This window comes from Pleurodeles waltl, chromosome 5 (assembly GCF_031143425.1).
Source record: "Pleurodeles waltl isolate 20211129_DDA chromosome 5, aPleWal1.hap1.20221129, whole genome shotgun sequence".
NCBI classification, from domain to species: domain Eukaryota; kingdom Metazoa; phylum Chordata; class Amphibia; order Caudata; family Salamandridae; genus Pleurodeles; species Pleurodeles waltl.
Genome location: NC_090444.1, coordinates 281,266,489 through 281,285,977, shown reverse-complemented (window position 1 = coordinate 281,285,977; position 19,489 = coordinate 281,266,489). Strand labels below are relative to the sequence as shown.

General features: G+C 43.2%; 1 protein-coding gene across 2 annotated transcripts in view; it reads right to left on the bottom strand.

Moving 5' to 3' along the window:
• EPAS1 (endothelial PAS domain protein 1) overlaps positions 1-19,052 on the bottom strand; it is a 250,024-nt gene extending 230,972 nt beyond the window's left edge. The window contains exon 1 of one of the 2 annotated variants that reach the window (XM_069234018.1): positions 18,762-19,052. In XM_069234018.1, the coding sequence (XP_069090119.1) occupies positions 18,762-18,787 (26 nt within the window). In that variant the 5' untranslated portion in view covers positions 18,788-19,052. The remainder of the gene's footprint in view (positions 1-18,761) is intronic. The other variant, XM_069234016.1, reaches the window with a different exon arrangement.
• Positions 19,053-19,489: the final 437 nt, after the last annotated feature.

The following is a 19,489-nucleotide window of genomic DNA, read 5'->3' as shown; positions in this document are numbered from 1 at the left end:
TTTCACATAACTTCATATTTAGAGGTATATCATTCACACATATGATGAATATGTCTTATGCCTTTTTGTTTTATTAATTGACTTCATATTTTATTGCATGTAATTTCACAGTTAGTGAGAGCGTGGTGAAATTCAACCACTCATTCCTTTGAAGAGAACATGTACTCAAGCAGAAGTTACACAAAAAGCCATGGCTGGTGGTTTGGGAGATTTTGTCACAAGGGCCATGATAGGTCTGAGTGCATTTAGTGGTTACGCTGCAAGTCGCATGTGAAGGAAACTGACTACTTTGCTAATTCGTTTCTTTTCCATCTATGCAATAAATCTGAAATAAGGGCAGAGCTTATTTCACAACTCTAATAATGTTAAACTAGCAATTCTCCTACACAGTTCAAAGGGGCCACTTTGCCACTTTGACTGAGGCACAAAAAGTAGAATCGACAAACTACACGTTCTGTGGAAAAGGGGGATAACATCGAAGCTCGAGGAATCAAACTGATCCAATGTCATTTTTGAAAGCTCTTCATAATACACTGTACGGAGGACACGCTTCTGAAAAAAAGTCGCCAAAGACACGGAAAACCCAACTGCATGTTTTTACAGTGACAACAGCAACAGAATTAACATCAGCAGAACTAATGTCCAATCTGAAAAGGGAAAAACCCTAACAGTTGAACTGTTGGCCGTATTGGAAGTTAGGGTTCTTGGACTGAAGCCACTATAACTGTTTGGTAGTTAAAAAAAGTATTGTCTGTACAAAGACAAAAGTACTCAGATTGAAAAACACAATGAGACCAACTCAAAGAGGCATTTATGAGTGCCGGAAGAAGTACTATAGGAGTAATATTTCAAGTACTCTTAAATGCCTTTGTGAATGGGCCCTGCAATGTCCAACTGCCTCCTAGTAAAAGAGCAAAGGGAGCACAGTATTTTGTATTTTTACCAAGTGTAATGGAATAGTCCCCAACTAGTTAAGGCTGATACATAGTGCGTGAATTAGTACTCCTGTATTATGTGAATTAATACTAACATAGTACTACTTCACATTCTATTAAATGCCTTTCTTAATTGGCCCCAAGTGTTTTCACTTATTTTCTTCACTGTTGCTCTAATAAACATTCAGTGTTTAGTAGTACAGTAGGCTACATTCGAATGCATGTTAATAGTCTTGTTTTTCAATGTTACTTTATATAAATCAAACCGTTAATATTTTTGCAAGGTACCCGTATGACTTCTAAAAATAAATATTAAAAAGTACCACTGCAGGGGAAACTTGCAAGTACATTTTCAGTAAGGGATGACGTGTGAGAATTGACTTGGCCTAAAAGGCGGTTCATCCTTGATAACAAAACAAACCATTAGGAGCAGTGCAAGCAGCAGCCTATAATTACAAACATCAAGAACAACTAACATTCTAGGAACTGATGTCCACAACAACACGCATGCATTAGCTGAAGAAAATGACTGCAATTAAGCAACTGATTGTAATTAAAAACCAAGATTTTAAGAACTAATGTCTCATAAAAACCCATGCATGACCTGAGGCAAATAACTACGCTAAAAAATACCAGTGACAACTGGGATTCGAAGAACTAGTGTCCCGGGGACAAAGGACTATAAAGAGCAATGATCAACATATGCCTACTGGAACTGGAAATACCCTGAGGGTACACAACCCTTGGAATCATACGAAAGCCTCATACATAGTGCCCGTGTCATAGGAAGACGGAGCTGCAGTCCAGGCATATGAGATTTCCATTCACTACTCTTTGGCAGGGACATAGCGACGAGCCATGCCAAAAATATGAGCGGCTGGAAAAGACTGAATTGTAAACAATGCCTCTCCAAATGGGGATTGCATTAAAACCTGCTGGGAAAGAAAAACTGGATGAAGCTCTATGCAGTCAATGTGTTTACTATAATCTGGTGTTTGTCGTACTTTTCATGTATTGGTTAAACTGCATTTATTTTTATGACACAGTATCAGCTAACGTGGTTTGAATTGTAGCTGTTAATTATTAGTAAGATAAACTGGGTGAGAAGGCCTTTTCACAAATCACTTGCGTTTGGTCTCAAACATGAGGTATTTCATCCAACTTAACGAGTTCAGACTTTCCAATACAAGCAGAGGTTCTGGGCTGCAGCTTCCTGAATGTCCTCCAAAATGGGTTAATTCTAGAGGCCTGTGTCTCAGGTCCTTCTGGCTTCAGCCCATGAAGTGACAGAAGGTTTCCTCGTCAGGATGAAATGAAAGCGCTACAGATGGTCCCAGTATGAAGCACTTCTGCCCTTTCTTGGGATCACAAAGTTCTTAAATTAGTTTTATTTATGAGATTTTATATATCGTCAACATGGCCCTGGGGCATTACAGCAATTTCCTCTAAGCAGTCGGAGTACAACGGAGAAATTATTAAATGCAAATGGACAAATAAAATAAGATAAAACAGGTATTAAGATTACTAGAGCGAAAGTCAACCAACAACAATAAATTAATAATTAACAATAAAGCTGAGCAAACCAGCACTGCCAGAAACTCAGAGGAATAGCAAAGTCGAAAGCTGGAAGAAAAGGTGAAGCAGTAAAGAGCTGCAAATGGGCTGGAAAAGCTGTGGTGGCTGTGGAGAGGAAGACGTGACTTTTGGGGACTCTGCAGGAATGGGAGGCAGCCTATGATTACCAGTATGTATGGGCCTGGCAATTCCCTTAGAGGATGAAGGTCGTGTCTGTTGTAGGTGTTCTTCATGTTGTAGGTGTTCTTCATGCACACAAAAAAACACCGAACACGAGGAGCCAAACACTGGATTGAATCCCTCAAGCAACCATGTGCAAGCATCCCTTGACAGGCATCACAAATACTGCATTTGTGTTAGCTTCTAGTAAGGCTCAGATTTGTCCATAGTGAGAAATCAATCATATATTAAAGGCCCACCTTCTGGGTGTCCATCAGTGATTAATATCTCTCAGCATATGTGACCAAAGCCAACCTCTGCGTGGCACAAGTAGTCTGCCTTGCCATCCTGTTTAATGCCTTCCAGACATCAAGGATTTCAAAGGCTTAAAAAAACTGTTATTCAGTAACCAAAGAATGTGCCTTTCGGAGTATTTACAAATGCAGGTAAAAGTAATCTGGCTGTCACATAAGCCATACACTAAACTGTTGGGCTTTTTATATGTGTATGAATCATTGGAAAAACTGAAAAAAACAAAGTCCCTTTCAAATAAAGAAGTCAATGGTGAACGCCATCAAACTGGAATTCATTTGTTTCTAAGTAGTTTAATCTTTTAGGCAAAGCACTCCTTTGCAGGTGTAGCCTTTGATAACCGATACATGAGCAGTACAAACTAGTTAAAGTTCAGATCTTAAGTAACAAATAGTAAGTAACAAATAGGGAGTAGTTTCTCGGGTAAGGGGGGTGTCTATATGTATCAGTACATGTATCAATAATTATCCAAAAATATGCATACCCCTTTAGCACATTACTTTGCAGCTACACCACATTTTTGTAAGACACTTCAGTTAAATACATCGTTTATTTGATCCATTTCCATGTGACTAACAAACAATTTAAACTCTGACTCAGCTGTTTTTATTTTACTGAGTCCAGTTAGAAGTCAAAGCATTTAAGTGTCCTAGCCTGTTATTATCAGTTTGTTTAAAGGTAAAGTTATAGCATTGTCGTGACATTAGCTTCACTCAGCTATGAAAGAAATGTCAGCATAGTACCACTTTGGGTAATGGTGCCAGTAATACCTTAGAAGCAAGACGACGGCACCCCAGCATCACGGGGTACGGTCTTTTCTAATTCATAAAGTACTCTGCACTGCTAGTTTCTATGCCTTAGAAATATGGCATCTGTCATCCACTAAAACGCATCTCTTCTATCACATGTTCTATGTTCTGAGTCACCCAGGACAAGACTGTTGCAAACTTGTCATAAATGTGCCTGGATAGATAGTTGTTCATTGTTGGTGCAACAACCAACTCAGTGGAACTCTCTACCACTTGCTCAGTGACACTTGTGAAAAACAAGTAATTCAGAAGTGATTGGTCAGAACCACTGGTAAAATCTAACTGCCTGGCCACAGGTTTTACCTTGCCATTTACCGTTTTTAACAAAAATAATGTTCTCAATACCTCACGGAGATGAAAGGTTACCTAAATTCTGTACACGTGGTACACTACTATGCCAGACACCTAGTAAAAGTTAACTCGTCACTATCAGCTATTAATCACTGCATTCAGGCAAATAAATAGGCAGCAGTCTTGTCCATCAGTGTAAACATTCCAGCTGAGGAACTGGGGGAAGGACGTATCTCCGGAGGGACACACAAAAAAGTTATGTTTAAATATAATCCAAAATGGTCGGACCAATGAATCCATTCTGGTCACAAAAATACTTTGCTTCATCATTCACACAAACTCGTGTTTACTTAACAAGCACTGTTTCGAAAGCAGCAGTTTTTCATGCTTGCTTTTGGACTTCAAAAGAATGCTACATTTTACATCTCATTTTAAGGTTTTTAATATTTGATCCTTAAGTCACTGGTGATGAAACACTTACAGGATAAAGGCGAAATACACCACACTTTTCTACGCGACTGTTTCTAAATGAAAGTGGTGCTTACTTGGGTCCTTTCTTGTAACAGAAAGCACAAAACTGAGCAAACATTCTTAGGACATGATTGGAATGTACCTAATAAATGAACCATACTTTCATTACAGAAAGTGTACAAAGATCTGCTTGTTTCTACTGCGTGCAACATTTTATGTTTTAGAAAATCTGCTGTTCTCTGGTAAGCAGAAAGGACAATCTTAATAAAATGGTGTTTGTGTGCTTTCACGCAACACCAAAGTATTATATGTTGGTGAATAACATTTTGAATGCGATCCGCTGTGTATTGTTTAATACTTTTTGCAAAGCCTACGTATTGTTAGAGCACTGGACCCCATTTTGTATCAGTGTTTAACAAGTCAAAATGGCTAGACAATAATACCACAAAATGAACTACATTACCTCCATTTCACAAAGTATAGCATCATTTGCTTTTGTGGCCACATAATATGCCCCTATTTGACAACCAATTCGGTCAAATCTACCACACAATTTGGTCCACCACTGCATAGCAGTTTTGGCTTCTGCATACTGTATATTTGATGACTGAGGATCTTGAGACGCATGTTCTAATTCTGGCACCAGTATTTGATCAAAATCTATGTAATTCTGCCAAAACACTGTATTTGTTGTACCCAAATGTGTAACAAGTTCTAATGTAAATATATATCATTTAGCTCTACCCTGTTTTGCCTAGTCTTTCCCTCCCTCCCATCACAGCCTGCTTTCTGTAATATTGTCTCAGATGGATCACACACACACACACACACATTACTAGGCGGCAGTTTTGCCCTGTATATAATATCGTGCCAACGTTCAAGCCTATCATAAGGAAAATTAAACACAAAATATCAGTGGAAAAAATATAATGGGTATTAACCTTAAAGGTTCTTATAGGACTTACTCAAATGTATAGAACATTCAATTTATTGATGCAAACTTAATCAAAAATCCCAGATGGATTGTTTTTTTATTTCTAAAGTGATTTTACATCTGGGTGATTTTTTTTACAGCTGTTCGAAATCTATTGAATAATTATCTGATTTTTTTCCGTTCTTCCTACAGGAATCAAAAAAGCTATGAGGAGTACTGACCGCCATTATCCTTCAGTGTTCTAAAAATAGGCAACTGAGGCGCATTTACACACTGGCACAAAACAAAGGCTATTTACACAGTAAAGTGCAGCACAATTACAGTGCCAACAAGCATTTGCAATGCAGTGGGGCTTCAGTCTTGCGTTTGCTCCAGTTAGAGCTGTTAGCATTGTAAGTTCCTAACTGGATATTTCTTGTGACTTAAATTGAAAATGAAAAGTGAAAGAGTTGACATAAGTGAACCGATTCAAAGCGCCACAGCCACCATGAGCATCAGCACGAAGGAGAGACACAAAAGGAAAAAGAAGTTTGCTTGCAGTCAAACGTATCATCAATAGTGCAATTATCAATGTAACAGGGTCGATGTCCAAGACGGTAACCAAAACCAACCCAAGGCCTTTGGCAATTAATGACAAAAGGGGAAGTAAATTGAAAGCGTCGATTGGAACCCGAATGGTGTCCAGAGGATGGGAAAATGTAACATTACTCAACATTTTCATATTTAATTAAGATAACACGTTTACCGTGCAGTGCAAGGAGGGATGCCCTTGTCTTTAGAGAGTACACAGTGACGTTAGAATGTGAAAGCGCCAGAGCCCCGCAGACAGTGAATCCCGGGATGGTGGTTTGTTTTCTGAAGGTGCGCAGAGGTGCTACAAAGAAAAGCGCTGGTTTGGCAGAATAATGCGCCGCCGACAGTTCAGTACCGGGGCACTTCACTGACCGAAGATCACACATGAAAAGGAACTAAAGCAACATTGCTCCTTGACAAAAAAACAAAGCAGTGTCCACTGAAGCGACAGCTGGAAGCGTTTGATGTGTCACGTCGCCCAATGAACAAAAAAGTTAGGGGCTCTTTCCGTTCTCCGACTAGAAAATATATCCCTTTAGAGAGAGGACTGAAGCCCGGAGTACAGTGAATGAGCCAGGACTGTAACACGTTTTAGCAATGCAGGTGGAATCTGAAGCGATCCCCGCAGCTCGGGGTGAATGTCTCGGGGCACTAACAGGAGGCTGTTCCCAAGACACGTGAGAGCAGGGTAGATCGTTATCTCATCCTGTAAGTGGCTTAAAAACAGCTGCTCGTGCCCTGCTCTTCAGTGGAGTGCCTAAGTGCAACATATTAACGACCACTTTACTCTTGCATGTATTGTGGGACGCACGGCCGTCCGTTAATGGTATATTCAAAGAAGGGCGGCCATGTTGCCCGAAATCACCAATGAATCCGAGCACCTTAAGCTATCCATCATCGACTGCTGCAAAGAGAGTGAAGTCTGCGTTAGGAAGTAACTGGGCGACAATCTGGTATTCTACATTTCTAAGAAATCACATACATGGTCGTCTGATACTTAAGTCACATAGGGGGTTATTACAACTTTGGAGGAGGTGTTAATCCGTCCCAAATGTGACGGATTTACCTATGGAAGCCGTATTACGAGTTCCATAGGATATAATGGACTCGTAATACAGCTGGTGGTATATCTGTCACTTTACCGTCACTTTTGGGACGGATTAACACCTCCTCCAAAGTTGTAATAACCCCCATAGTCACCAAACAAAAGGCGGAACAGCTAGAATCCTCCCAAACAGACGTCTACCAAGGAAATGTGACATTCATAGACATGCTTGGCCTTTTGGAGACTCTCCGTGCAATGCGGATGATGTGGTTTCTAGGAAACACATGCCGAGAGTCCCTTTGGTTACGGAGCCACGTTTAAGAAGGCCACATCTTTTGATTTTGACGTAATTGTGATTGTTTTGATCATGACGTCTTGCTATTGTTGCTTGGGATCACTACCTGGAATTGACAGTGATTAATAAAGACTGTTTTCTCAGTTCTTTTCCTAGGATTCCAGGCAAGCAGGACTGAGGACTAAATTGCACTGCACAGCTGTGTCCAGAGTAGCTTCAGAACTGCCTGAGATAGGTAAGTGCAGAGCCAAACTTCACAGCCACAAGTGAGGGAAGGCCCCATCCACTAATGCCAGTATTCTACCAGGGATCAAGGTGCTGTAACTGATCTTTCTTTTCAACAAGCTTCGCTCAGTCTCCTGCATACTGCATTACAGTTGGCTGGCTCTCAACCAATAGCAGTGTGCTAGGAAAGAAGTGGGGTCATGGTGGCGTGCTGACCTGGAAGTGTATGAAGGAGAGTTGTCAGATTAAGTAGTGCTCCAGGTTACTAGGCTATGCCAAGTGGCCAGACCCAAGTACACAGATGACCAATTTGCCCTTCTATGTGATTGTGCACGCGGTCAAACTATCACTCATTATAGCTTCATTGCTTCCAGGTCCAAGTTCTACTTACCACTATTTAATATCTAAATCACTGCCCCAAGATTTAGATTATTTGTCCTGATAGGATGCGTTTACCTATCCAACACCCATTCATCAGACTTCAAATCAACATCATTCTACAAACCAACAATACTATCTTCAGATCTCTTCCAAAGGGTGGACAACTGCAGCATACCTGGGCCCATACTGATCAGCAACACAGAAACTGATGAGGATAGGCCCAAACACCGCCTCCTTCTTAAAAACCTACTGCTCATCTAGTTTTCCACTGGCCACTCTACACTCAACAGTTTTTATTCACGCTACCGTAACCATAGAAGCCCAGGTGCCCTATGTGTGACCAGTGTACAACACTTCTAGTCCAGCTTCTCCGAGCGACATGAAAATACAAATCAGCAGCTTTATCAATGGAGTAACACGTGGCCTCATAGTACCACATCACATTCAAGACTCTAAATAACTAAATTAGAAATACTGACTGGAAAATCATCAAACTACCACATCCACATATCCAGACTCACAGTGTTGTCAACAAGAAAACTTTGCAGCTTCATTGTTGAGGGTTTGTTTGGCAATATGGGGTCTTGGTTACACTAAGTGAAACAAGGGGATAACATGAAGACCAAAAAAAAAAAAGGGAAAACAATAATATTCAATGTACAACATGCACCAAAATACCTATTAACTCCTTTTTCAAGGAAACTGTAAATCGATGAACCTTGAATTAAACCAAGCACTGTTCAGAATCAGAGGTGTCATCGGTGGTGCGCACTATATACATTAAAAAAGAATTCTCAAAGATGTCCCCAAACTTTTACTGGAGGTCATTCCAGTAGATTCCGGTTTACTCTTTGAACTGGTTTCTAATATCAGTGCTTAATTTGTAAAACAATAAGTTCCAGGGCCAAATGTTTTGCTCGGATGCTTGCAGCCAACGCTAAAGAAGGTCGGCATGCCAGGGCTATGTTGCTGCTGACATGCTGCCACTTTATGCCCGTCTCTTATCAACAAACAGTGAAGTGCGCTGAGGCAGTAATGCAACATCCATGCTCCTGATCTAATGATATCAATAAATGCTCATATGAACGGCTGCTTTCAGGCAACATACATATAGCCTGTGTGAGCAACTGGAGACTTGAGGAAACAGGAGTGTGAGAGTATATATTGTATACATGGTAGATGTCATTGGCTGCTTACATGCCAATGTTTGCTGAAATGAGGTTGACCTGCAATTAGCAAATCACTGGCTTTGTCAAGCTCAACCCTCCAAGAAATGAAAGTACTGCTGGTAAAAATGAGCACTGGTAAAGCTGGTGGGTCTCACCTATGTGAGAGCTACTGCTTTTCTAATGTCTCTTAGCCATGTTGTACAGCAGCATGGATACTGTTTAGCATGAATAACTATTTGAAAAAAGATGTATGATGCACCCAGTGCTGACCGCGCCATAGAGCTTTTTTTAATATGGCAAATGGTGGTGGCGGGTAACACGGACAAACAGAGGGAGGGTGGAAGGGAACGTGCAAAAGGAGAGTAAAAAAAGCTCTTTTACACCCCAACATTACCTGCATCACAGCACTTTTCATCCCTAGGGCAGCTGGAGGGGGGGCAACACAGATAACAGAGGTGGGTTACAAGCAACATAGACAAAGGGGACTGGGGGCTGTTCTAAGCAACACCAACAACGGGGTTGGGAGGTATTATACCAACACAGACAATGAGAGGTAGGCAGATTCTAAGCAACATAGACAATTAAAAGCAACAAGTACAACAAAGAGGTGGGACAGAACAATCAGCACAAGAGGAAGAAGAAGGAAAAAGAAAAAAAGTACATAAATCACAGCACGAGCAATGGAAGGACATTGCTGTATTTTGATAAATCAGTACTTGTTCCATGCTCCACACAAAAAAAGAAATGAAAGTGGCATGCGCTGGACAATTAGAAGGTAGCAATATAAAGAGTGACAACGAAGCCAACCAATTGTAAGCAAAAGGTGAGTTCCAAGCCCCCTGTAGTAAATAATATATCTTGGAAGCAGCAGTGCCTGTGCACTTAGGCAACACCTTATGAATGAATGAGACTGCAGGGCAAGTTTAGTGGCTTAACTAAACCATGATAATATCTGGCAATCCATGTTTGTTCCCTTTTAATAAAATTCTGGTACCTATGAAAAAAGAAAATAACATATATGCTTAACTGACACTTGCAATGCGCCATGACCATGCACTGTCAGTTCTCCTGGCCTCCAAAGCTTTATGTCAAGGCAAAACTAAACAGCCGCCCTGTGCTATACCAGCAGAGACGCCATTTTGACACAACAAATGACTGCCTCACTGCCAGGAAAGGGAACTGCAAAATATCAAATTGCTCAGGGCAAAAAAAAAATCCTTGCACCGTCCACGTCTGACATGAGTGCTTTCTGCGTCCAGGACCCTCCTGGACCGAGGCCTCCCGCCACCAGAGGGCGCGCTGCAGGCTCCCTCCGGGGCTGTCACCCCCAGGCTCCTGAAATTCTTATCTCCCTTTGAAGGCGCATCAGTTGAGGAGTAAATGTGGTGTTCCACCTGCTCGTGCGTGTTACAGTTTAATTTGTGCTCGTGAGCCTGTAGACTAGCGTTGCTAAGGTCAAAGTGTCATCAAGCTCAGTTACATACAAGAGCTGTCACTTAAAACACCCGCCCCTGCTTCCTTCAATACCTTTCTTTTGAGGCAAATTCTAGTCCATAACAGAAGATGCCACAGGAAATGTCAGATGGAATACGAGTACTGCTATTCCAAAGAAAGTTTATAAAAGTAGGGAGTAGTGGAGGGAGCACTGCAATTTTAAAAGCGCTCCCAGCGACCACATAAAGTGCCATCAAAGGGCAACAATTAGATAAAGGAGAACAGCGTGTGGTTTAGGAGTTGATTTCAGCAAGTCAGTTAGGTCTGCACTATAGTAGTGTGGAAGTAAATTAGTTTAGTCGTGAAACTGTTAAACGAAATGGTCTCATGGCACGAGAAAGAGGACCTGGTTCCCGCACAAGGGTTTAAAAGTGGGATTAAACCCTGACATTTTTAACTGACACTCGCCGCAGGAGGACAGAGTGAATAAGAGTTTGCTGCCGCCTACCTACCAATCACAGAGAAGACATTCACAGGCATAGCATCCAGGCATAGGGGCTGCACACTGGGAACACCTGAAGAGGACGCTTCGGGAAGACGTGGTACATGAAAGGACCTAATACCCGGAAGTAGATCCAGTCAACCGAAGGACAGAACTCAGTATAAACGCCCAGTGCACACATGTAGCTTAAGGTAAAATGCTGCTTTGGTTAGTGAAGGAGAGTATGAAAACTAACCCACAGAGCTTGCACTAAGGCTTGCGGCCTGTCCAGCTTTACACTCTAAGCAAGGGTCACGTCTAAGCTTTGGAAGAACTAAGTAATGGCACTGCTTTCTACGGCAGCTGTTTGGATAGCCTGGTGTCGCGGGGCCTCTCTTTGAGTATCCGCGGATCAGAAGGTCAAAGTGAAGTAGGGGCAAGTCGTCCAGGTTCGACAAAATGACTGTCAACATAAATTACGATATTCGTATGATATTTCACACGAGTATGATTTTTATATGAATTTCTATATTAAGTCAGTTTTTACTCTCAATAAAGGCGTTAACGATAGAGAAATGTGCATGAGGGCACTACTCACGAGTATCCGCTTCCCAATCAGAAGTGCTGGTACTCGCCCATTGGTGGTAATGCATCCCTGCTGAGGATCGATGTCACTTTTCCATAAGTAGTAATGCACCCCGCTAAGAAGTGATGGTACTCTACCATAGGTAGCAGTGCATTCCCATTGAGAAGTACTGGTACTCTCCCACTGCTATTAATGCATCCCCGGTGAGGAGTGTGGGTACTCTCCCACTGGCAAAGCATCCCCACTGAGGAGCGTTGGTACTCTACCATAGGTAGCAGTGCACTGAGAAGTGCTGGTACTCTCTCAATGGTAGTAATGCATCCCTGATTTGGGGCGCTGGTACACTCCCATTACTAATAATGCATCCCCACTGAAGAGTGCTGGTACTTTCTTTATCAAACAAAGCAAGTACAAGTACTCGAAGCATGCAGGACGGAACATTTAAAGCATTCCTCGTAACCGGATAACATAAAACATATAATTAGAGCCCCACGGTAGATCAGGGAACACGGGCAGCAATCAGCCTTCGCGCGAGGCGGTTCCGTGGGCTCTGCGTGCGTGCGTGGCGCGTGAAGTACCGCATCGGTTAATCAAGAAGAGAAAAGTGAAATGAAGAAACGGAGCTTCACTGCAGCTTAGTTACTGCTGCCAGAGGACTAATTATGATGCAAGGCGCGCACAGGGGTTGCAGTTCTGGAAGCAGGCATGAAATAACCTGCTTCGCAATCAGTATTAAAGGATTAGCGCGGGGTCTGTGCCACCCAGCAAAGGGTCACCACATACCGAATAGGAAAAGTTCTTTAAGGTCCCAGTAATGTAGATGCGCAACAAAATATGAGGTAGTGCGGAGCGGCCAATGGCTCACTCGGAATGGAAAAATACTGTATTAAATCACATTCATCTGAGCGACACAACGAACACATCAGAAGCCGCCCTGGGGCCTACTTTTCCAAATCAGCAATCCGATTTTAGTGGATAAAAAGGGCGCCAGTCGGGATTTTAGAAATAATAACAGTAAAATGACCATTATAACAATACGTTTTATGAAGTGCATATATTTGCAGTTTCACTGTGTTATAAAATCGTACTTCATTGGAGAAAAGTTCAACTGTAGTTCTCTGAATGCACTGGGATGAGAGTCAATAAAATATAAAGTGGCCATCGCTCATGCAATTTGTTGAAGTGGGAGGGACCAAATTCTGAGAACAGAAACAGAAAATTAACCAAAAAATGCCAAGTTTCCAAATGAAACACAATTAGCGGTTGTTAAATAAAAATATGAGACATACCACTTGATTTATTTTTTTAGTTTCCTAAACTGTAGGCCCTTGTCTGAACGAATGAGACTGTGTGCAAAAATTCATGTCAATACATGAAAATGGAAATGTATCCTTGTCTTGCAGTCATATCCTTGCCTAGTTATGCACAGCCTGTATGATGTAGTTTCAGACTCGCAAATGCCAACTACAGAAGGTCCAAACTATACCTTCCTAGCTATGGCAGCACAAGCCGCATTTCCATGTTACTTTGCAACCTCAACTATGTAACACATGTAACTGTGCAACCTTACCTACATAACCCTTGTTACTGTGCAACCTCAACTATGTAACGCATGTAACTGTTCAACCTCACCGACATAACCCTTGTTACTGTGCAACCTCAACTATGTAACACGTATAACTCCAACCTCAACTATGTAACCATCATCACTGGGCAACCCCATCTAGGTAACACTTGTAACTAGGTGTGGGCGAGCCAACAAAATAAGAGGGAGAGGCTAGCAAAAGCTGAGCCAATGGTGTGGCTGGGCTGTAAGAGCCCACGGACGAGCTTAGCGCTGAAAATGTTTGCACGTAAATAGTGTAACAAACACCATATGAAAAGTCTGTTCTAACGTAAAAATATTTCTTTAACATGGGGAAGTGTTTAAGCTGAGTGCATAAATATGAGAAGCATTTATTAAAAATGATTGCTTTTAGACATAAACTCAAAAATATTCATTCCACAATGCTATTAGTGAATTAAGAGACAAGTAGTTGCTATATGTGACTTATAAATGGTCGACTGTTTCATGCAACAACACTGTAGTCCATTTATCAAACAAAAGATATGATTGTATTGCACGGAGCCAGAACTTGCAAACTACCTTCAACTGCAATCTTGAGCAAAATGGAAATAAAATGTTAGCCAAAGATCTCACAATTTGGTTAAACAGGAAAGTTGACATAAATTCCTAGTTTTCTTGAATCACGTTGTGTCATTTAGCCACTTAGATGGGTATCTCTCTTCTTTCATGTTTCACATAAACGGTTATTTTTTTTCTTTAATTCTCAGCACATGCGGTTAGAGCGAGGGTGACAGACAGAAGCCACATGAAAGCTCAGCTCGCTTTTGAATTGTGGGTCCAAGAGGACCTCGAGTTGGGCCAGGCAACAGGGTCGCGATTTCAGGGGTTCGCCTATCTCTGCTTGTAACTGTGCAACCTCAGCAATGTAACACTTTAATAGCAATCTCAACCTCAACTATGTAACAATTATTAAGTGCTAAACATCAACTAACCAACACTTATTACTGTTGCACCTCAACTAGTTTACCATTGCAGCCCTGCAACCTCAACTATGTAAGTAACCTTTATAACTGTGCACCCTTAACTATGTAACATCTGTAAATATGCAACCTCAACAATGTAACCCTTGCAACTGTGGAACCGTAACTATGTAATATATGTAAATATGCAACCTCAACTATGTAAACCTTGCAACTGTAACTATGTAACATCTGTAAATATGCAACCTCAACTACGTAACCTTTGCAAATGTGCATCCGTAACTATGTAACATCTGTAAATATGCAAGCTCAACTATGTAACACTTGTAACTGTGCAACCTTAACTATGTAACATCTGTAAATATGCAACCTCAACAATGTAACCCTTGCAACTGTGGAACCGTAACTATGTAATATATGTAAATATGCAGCCTCAACTATGTAAACCTTGCAACTGTAACTATGTAACATCTGTAAATATGCAACCTCAACTATGTAACCCTTGCAAATGTGCATCCATAACTATGTAACATCTGTAAAAATGCAGCCTCAACTATGTAACCCTTGCTACTGTGCAACCGTAACTATGTAACATCTGTAAAATATGCAACCTCAACTATGTAACCCTTGCAACTGTGCAACCGTAGATATGTAACATCTGTGAATATGCAACCTCAACTACGTAAACCTTGCAACTGTGCAATCGGAACTATGTAACCATTATAACTCTGCAACCTCAACTTAGTAACTCTTCCAACTGCCACCTCAACTCTGTAAGCCTTGCAACAGTGCAGCCTCAACTATGTAACCCTTGCAACTGTGCAATCTCAACACTGTAACTTGACCCTAAACTATAAGACCATTTTAGCACCAGAGCCTCCATCTCACACCCTTATTAATGCTGGCATGTATTCCATTTAATTGTCTCTGTTACTGGAATCAATTACGTTGTGCATTGTTGTGCAATACAAGCGAAATAAACAAACCGAAATCGAATATTAACAAAACAATCTCTCCATTTGTTCACACTGCTAACTCAGGAGACGAATAAACAGTCACGAAAACCGCTGGAAACAGCTGAGTAGGTTTTAGTTTGTTCTGAAAATCAGAAAGGGTGGATGTCCTTCTGGGTGCAACAGAAGATTATTTTTGCAGCACTTGAGTCATTTCAGGAGAAGATCTGTAAGAATCAGAGAAGATTCTACACGGACAGATTTTTATCACCCTCAGTTACAGACAAGTAGGAACTTTCAGATGACCTGGCTAACAAGCCAGGCAGAGTACTTTAAACAGTAGCTTAGCCTGCAGTAGAAGCATTTGAAGTTTGCACCAGGACTGCGCACTGTGCTGTACAATTCTGTAACCAGAGTCTAAGTGTGCAACGGGTTCTATTTGCATACACTTTTTTCAATCTGTGCATGAGTGCGTGCCTAATATGACTGGCTCATGTTGTGATCCGTGCTAAAAATTAAGAAGGTGAAGGCACCTGCATCCCAAATTCTGAAACCAGTCATCACACATCCCTCTACTACAGAAGGGAAGTCCTGATTTCCAAAGACATTGACTATTTATTTTGAAAATAAAGGTTTTAACTCCTTAGTTTCCTTTCAATTTCCCTTGACAACAAACAATGCAAATGAGATCATGCATACTATGTCCTTGTGTCCCTCTAAATGAGACTATGTGTAGTGCGACTGTTAAGAGGCATAGCGGGTACCTTCTCTACATGGAGGCCGGCACATCATGGAGCTTTCACTAACACAGTACATCCTGTGCGCCCAGCTCAACCACACCACACACAAGTAATGATCTGTGCTCTGCCACAGGATCTCCTGTGTTAGACAATTCAGCATCTCTCAGACACTGAGGGGAACACCACTATCGTGATTATCTACCAAACAGAAGTCCACCTAGGGAGAGGCACAAACCAGACTGGAACAAACTACCATCTCAGGACAGACCAACAGCCTGTGCTGATCACAGGCCTTGGCCTTATCACCTAGCTAGGGCAGAGTGCAAACATAGAACCTATTACTAAACTGTGGAAAACCATCAGGAGTTTGGGGGTTGGTAAGATGCATGCTGGGGGCTGCTTTCAGAGGTGGGTGGCTTGCCCATCGAGCCATGAAAATAAACAAGGGGACGCAAATAAATGTATAGGAAATCACCACCAAGTAGCTGAACTAATGCAATTCTGCCTGTTTTACAATAAATGACATTTCTAAAGAGGGGCACAGCTGGCATACATCAGCTGGAGACAACCACATTTCTCAAGATGAGGGTCATCTCTCGCTTTCAATATTAGCATCAAAAGAGTATATATTAATAAAACTCAGTACATTTTTCTCGCTGTAAACTGCAGGTTACCAATACACCAACCAAGAGTCCCATTTATGTGCTGGAAATTGTTGACCCTCCAGTCATCTCTTTATTGTCATTGCTCAATTACCGTCAGACCTTATATGGAAAAGATACATGTGAATTGCACTAGGGAAATACACATGGCGTTCACAAAAATACTTCTAAACGCTCATATTTCACAATTATGCGTGATGATATGCATTTCAAGTTGTTGGCTAGTCACAATCAGGAGCCCAGTTCATAGCTCTAATAACAAGATATCACATACAAAGAAATACGGATCCTCGAGACTATGGCAGACTCTTAAACTTGTAAACCTTTCATTGGTTCTTAGCAAAACCGCCGGTAAAATGGGCTGCATTTTAGGTAACACAGGTTCTTGCTATTTCAGAAAACTTCACGAAAAAAGGAGGACGTGTCCCCCAGAACAGGGGCGGGAACGGTCGCTGGAGCTCTGTCTGAGTCCCCCTCCTTTGAGTGACTCGGGGACCGCCACAACACCCATGCAACACGCACGGGAAAACGTTATCTTTTTTTGCTGACACGAACTCCTGCAGGTGCTGGCGGCGTCACAGTGACATCACAGAGTGCGCCAAAGTACTGTAAAGCACGGGGATTAAACGGCATAAATTTAAGAGAACAAACCCCTTAAACCACAACTAGGCAGCTTTCATCGTCACCCAGATTAGGGCTGCTCCATGAATAACTGATCTCAGTCTGTCACCTCCTATTTAACGCTCTCTGGGCAGCAGAATTAATGTTTCTGTGCACTGGCAGGGCGGGGGGCAGTAGCAATCATATGCCCGTCGGGCACTCAGCACTCCAATGGAGACCGGAGAGCGAGCCTGTCCAGGGGCGCAACCAGAACTCTCCAATGGGACCGGTCCGTGGTGCGAGCATGCCCAAAGGGCTCAAAGAGAACTCCAATTTTACCCCCCCCAAAAAAAAAAAATCCCCACATGGAGACCGGTCCGGTGGTGCTAGCCTGCTCACAGAGAACTCCCGTTTCACCCCCGCCCCTCCAAAGCCCCACTGGAGTCCGGTGGTGCGAGCCTGTCCGTGGGCGCAAACAGAAGTCCCCCACGGAAACCGGCCCGATGTTCGAGCCTGCCCAAAGGGCTCAAAGATAAGTCCTATTTCACCGCCCCCCAACTCCACCATGGAGACCGGAACGGTGGTGCCAACCTGCCAAAGGACTCAAAGAGAAACTCCCGTTTCATCCACCCTCTAAACCAAATCCACCATGGAGACCGGTCTGATGGTGCGAGCCTGTCCAGGGGCGCAAAAAGCACTCCCAGCCCACCTATGCCCAGAGCTGGCTCTCTTCACTTTACATTTCGGCTCCGGCCCCAGGCTGCCTCAGGGCTGCAACAAGTCCGACACTTTCCCACGGACTCCCTGCGCAGCTACGACAACGCGGCAGCTGTGTGAACTGAGCTCTGTCGAACTGCAGCACATAACCCACCCGGAGCACACTAAGCACCGCACACAACAGGAAAAATGGAAGCTTGTCCAGGCAGCCTAACGGGGGGGCTGGAAACTTAAAGAACTCGAGTAAGATAGTGCAGCAGCGCACAGAATGCCCTCATAATAAATACAGTCCAAGAAAATCTAAAACATAAGATGCAGATATAAGATAGTGGGTACATATACACCACAGATAACTCATACAGCCCCCCAAAACGGCATGCAAACCAGTGCACACGGAAGATGGGCACTTGACATACATCACTGCTAAAGAGACGTTGAGCTATATTCTGAAACACTAAAAGGCAATAAATAGTAAACACGCACAGCCAATATAAATGAAAAAAGAAAATCTAAAGAGAATATAACTGGTATTAAAATCACATGCAGTGATTTTTGAAGCGCGTCTCGGATATGTTATTTTTTCCAGAAATTATATCCCAGCCAAACGCAAGTCGTGACCTTTTAACCTAGTTAAGAGCAGCCGAAAAAACGTTTATGTAATGTCCCGCAGGTGTCGGATCTCTGCATTACACTTGCAAATCCGCGAAAAGTTTATCACTAATATGGAAGCTCAACGGCTCATGTGTAATTTTTTTCCAATCATATGTGTCCATTTCGCCAGCACAGGAAGGGTCCCTGACAGTGTCAGTGCACAGCCAGCTGCTTTGCTCCCCAGGAAAGGTGCTGTGCCCCAGCAGCAGCTCTTACCTCTTCTTCTCCTTCTCGGCCGTCATGATGAAGCCAGACAGCTCCCAGAAGTACTGCGGGGTCAGAAAAGCCGAGTCCGGGGTAGCGCCGGTGCACGGCCACTGAGTCCTGGTTCGTCCGGGGCTCCCAGAGAGCTGCTGCGGCCGTACAGTCTCAGGACACTGCTGAGGATTGCACAGCCGCCAGGAGGGAGGGAGGGTGCTCTATGCGGGCTGCTGGGCGGGCAGGGCACCGTGCTTTGGGCGGCTCGGTGCGGGCATGGTGACAGCCCAGGGCTCCAGCTTTGCAGCCAGAGGGGCCCGCCCACTCCCGTCATAAGCCTCTCCGGAGCCAGAAGAGAAGTCCCGCCCCTTCAGGGGGCGGTCTCTGCTGGTCCGGACCGCCAAGGCCCGCCCCTCCCAGCAGAAGCCGGACGGGCAGGCCACGCCCCCTCCAAGGCTCGCTTGACAGGGTCATGCGAGTTGACAGGAGGGAGGGGAGATGGTGGAGGGGGCGTAGGTCTGTTGGCAGGGGAGGGAGAGGACCGTGGTGACACATGTGCCCAAGGGACTCCTGGCCAAAGGACGAGGGTGCCTGGGAAGGGTGCCGCAGGCTCGCTACGGGCTCTGCAACTTGAGGGGCAGGTAAAGATGCCCGAGGACTTTGGCCTGCCCGAACACGCGGAGCTGGTCAGTCACCTGGGGGCAAAGCGAAGAGATGTAGCCATATATTTTTACATCTTTTTACTC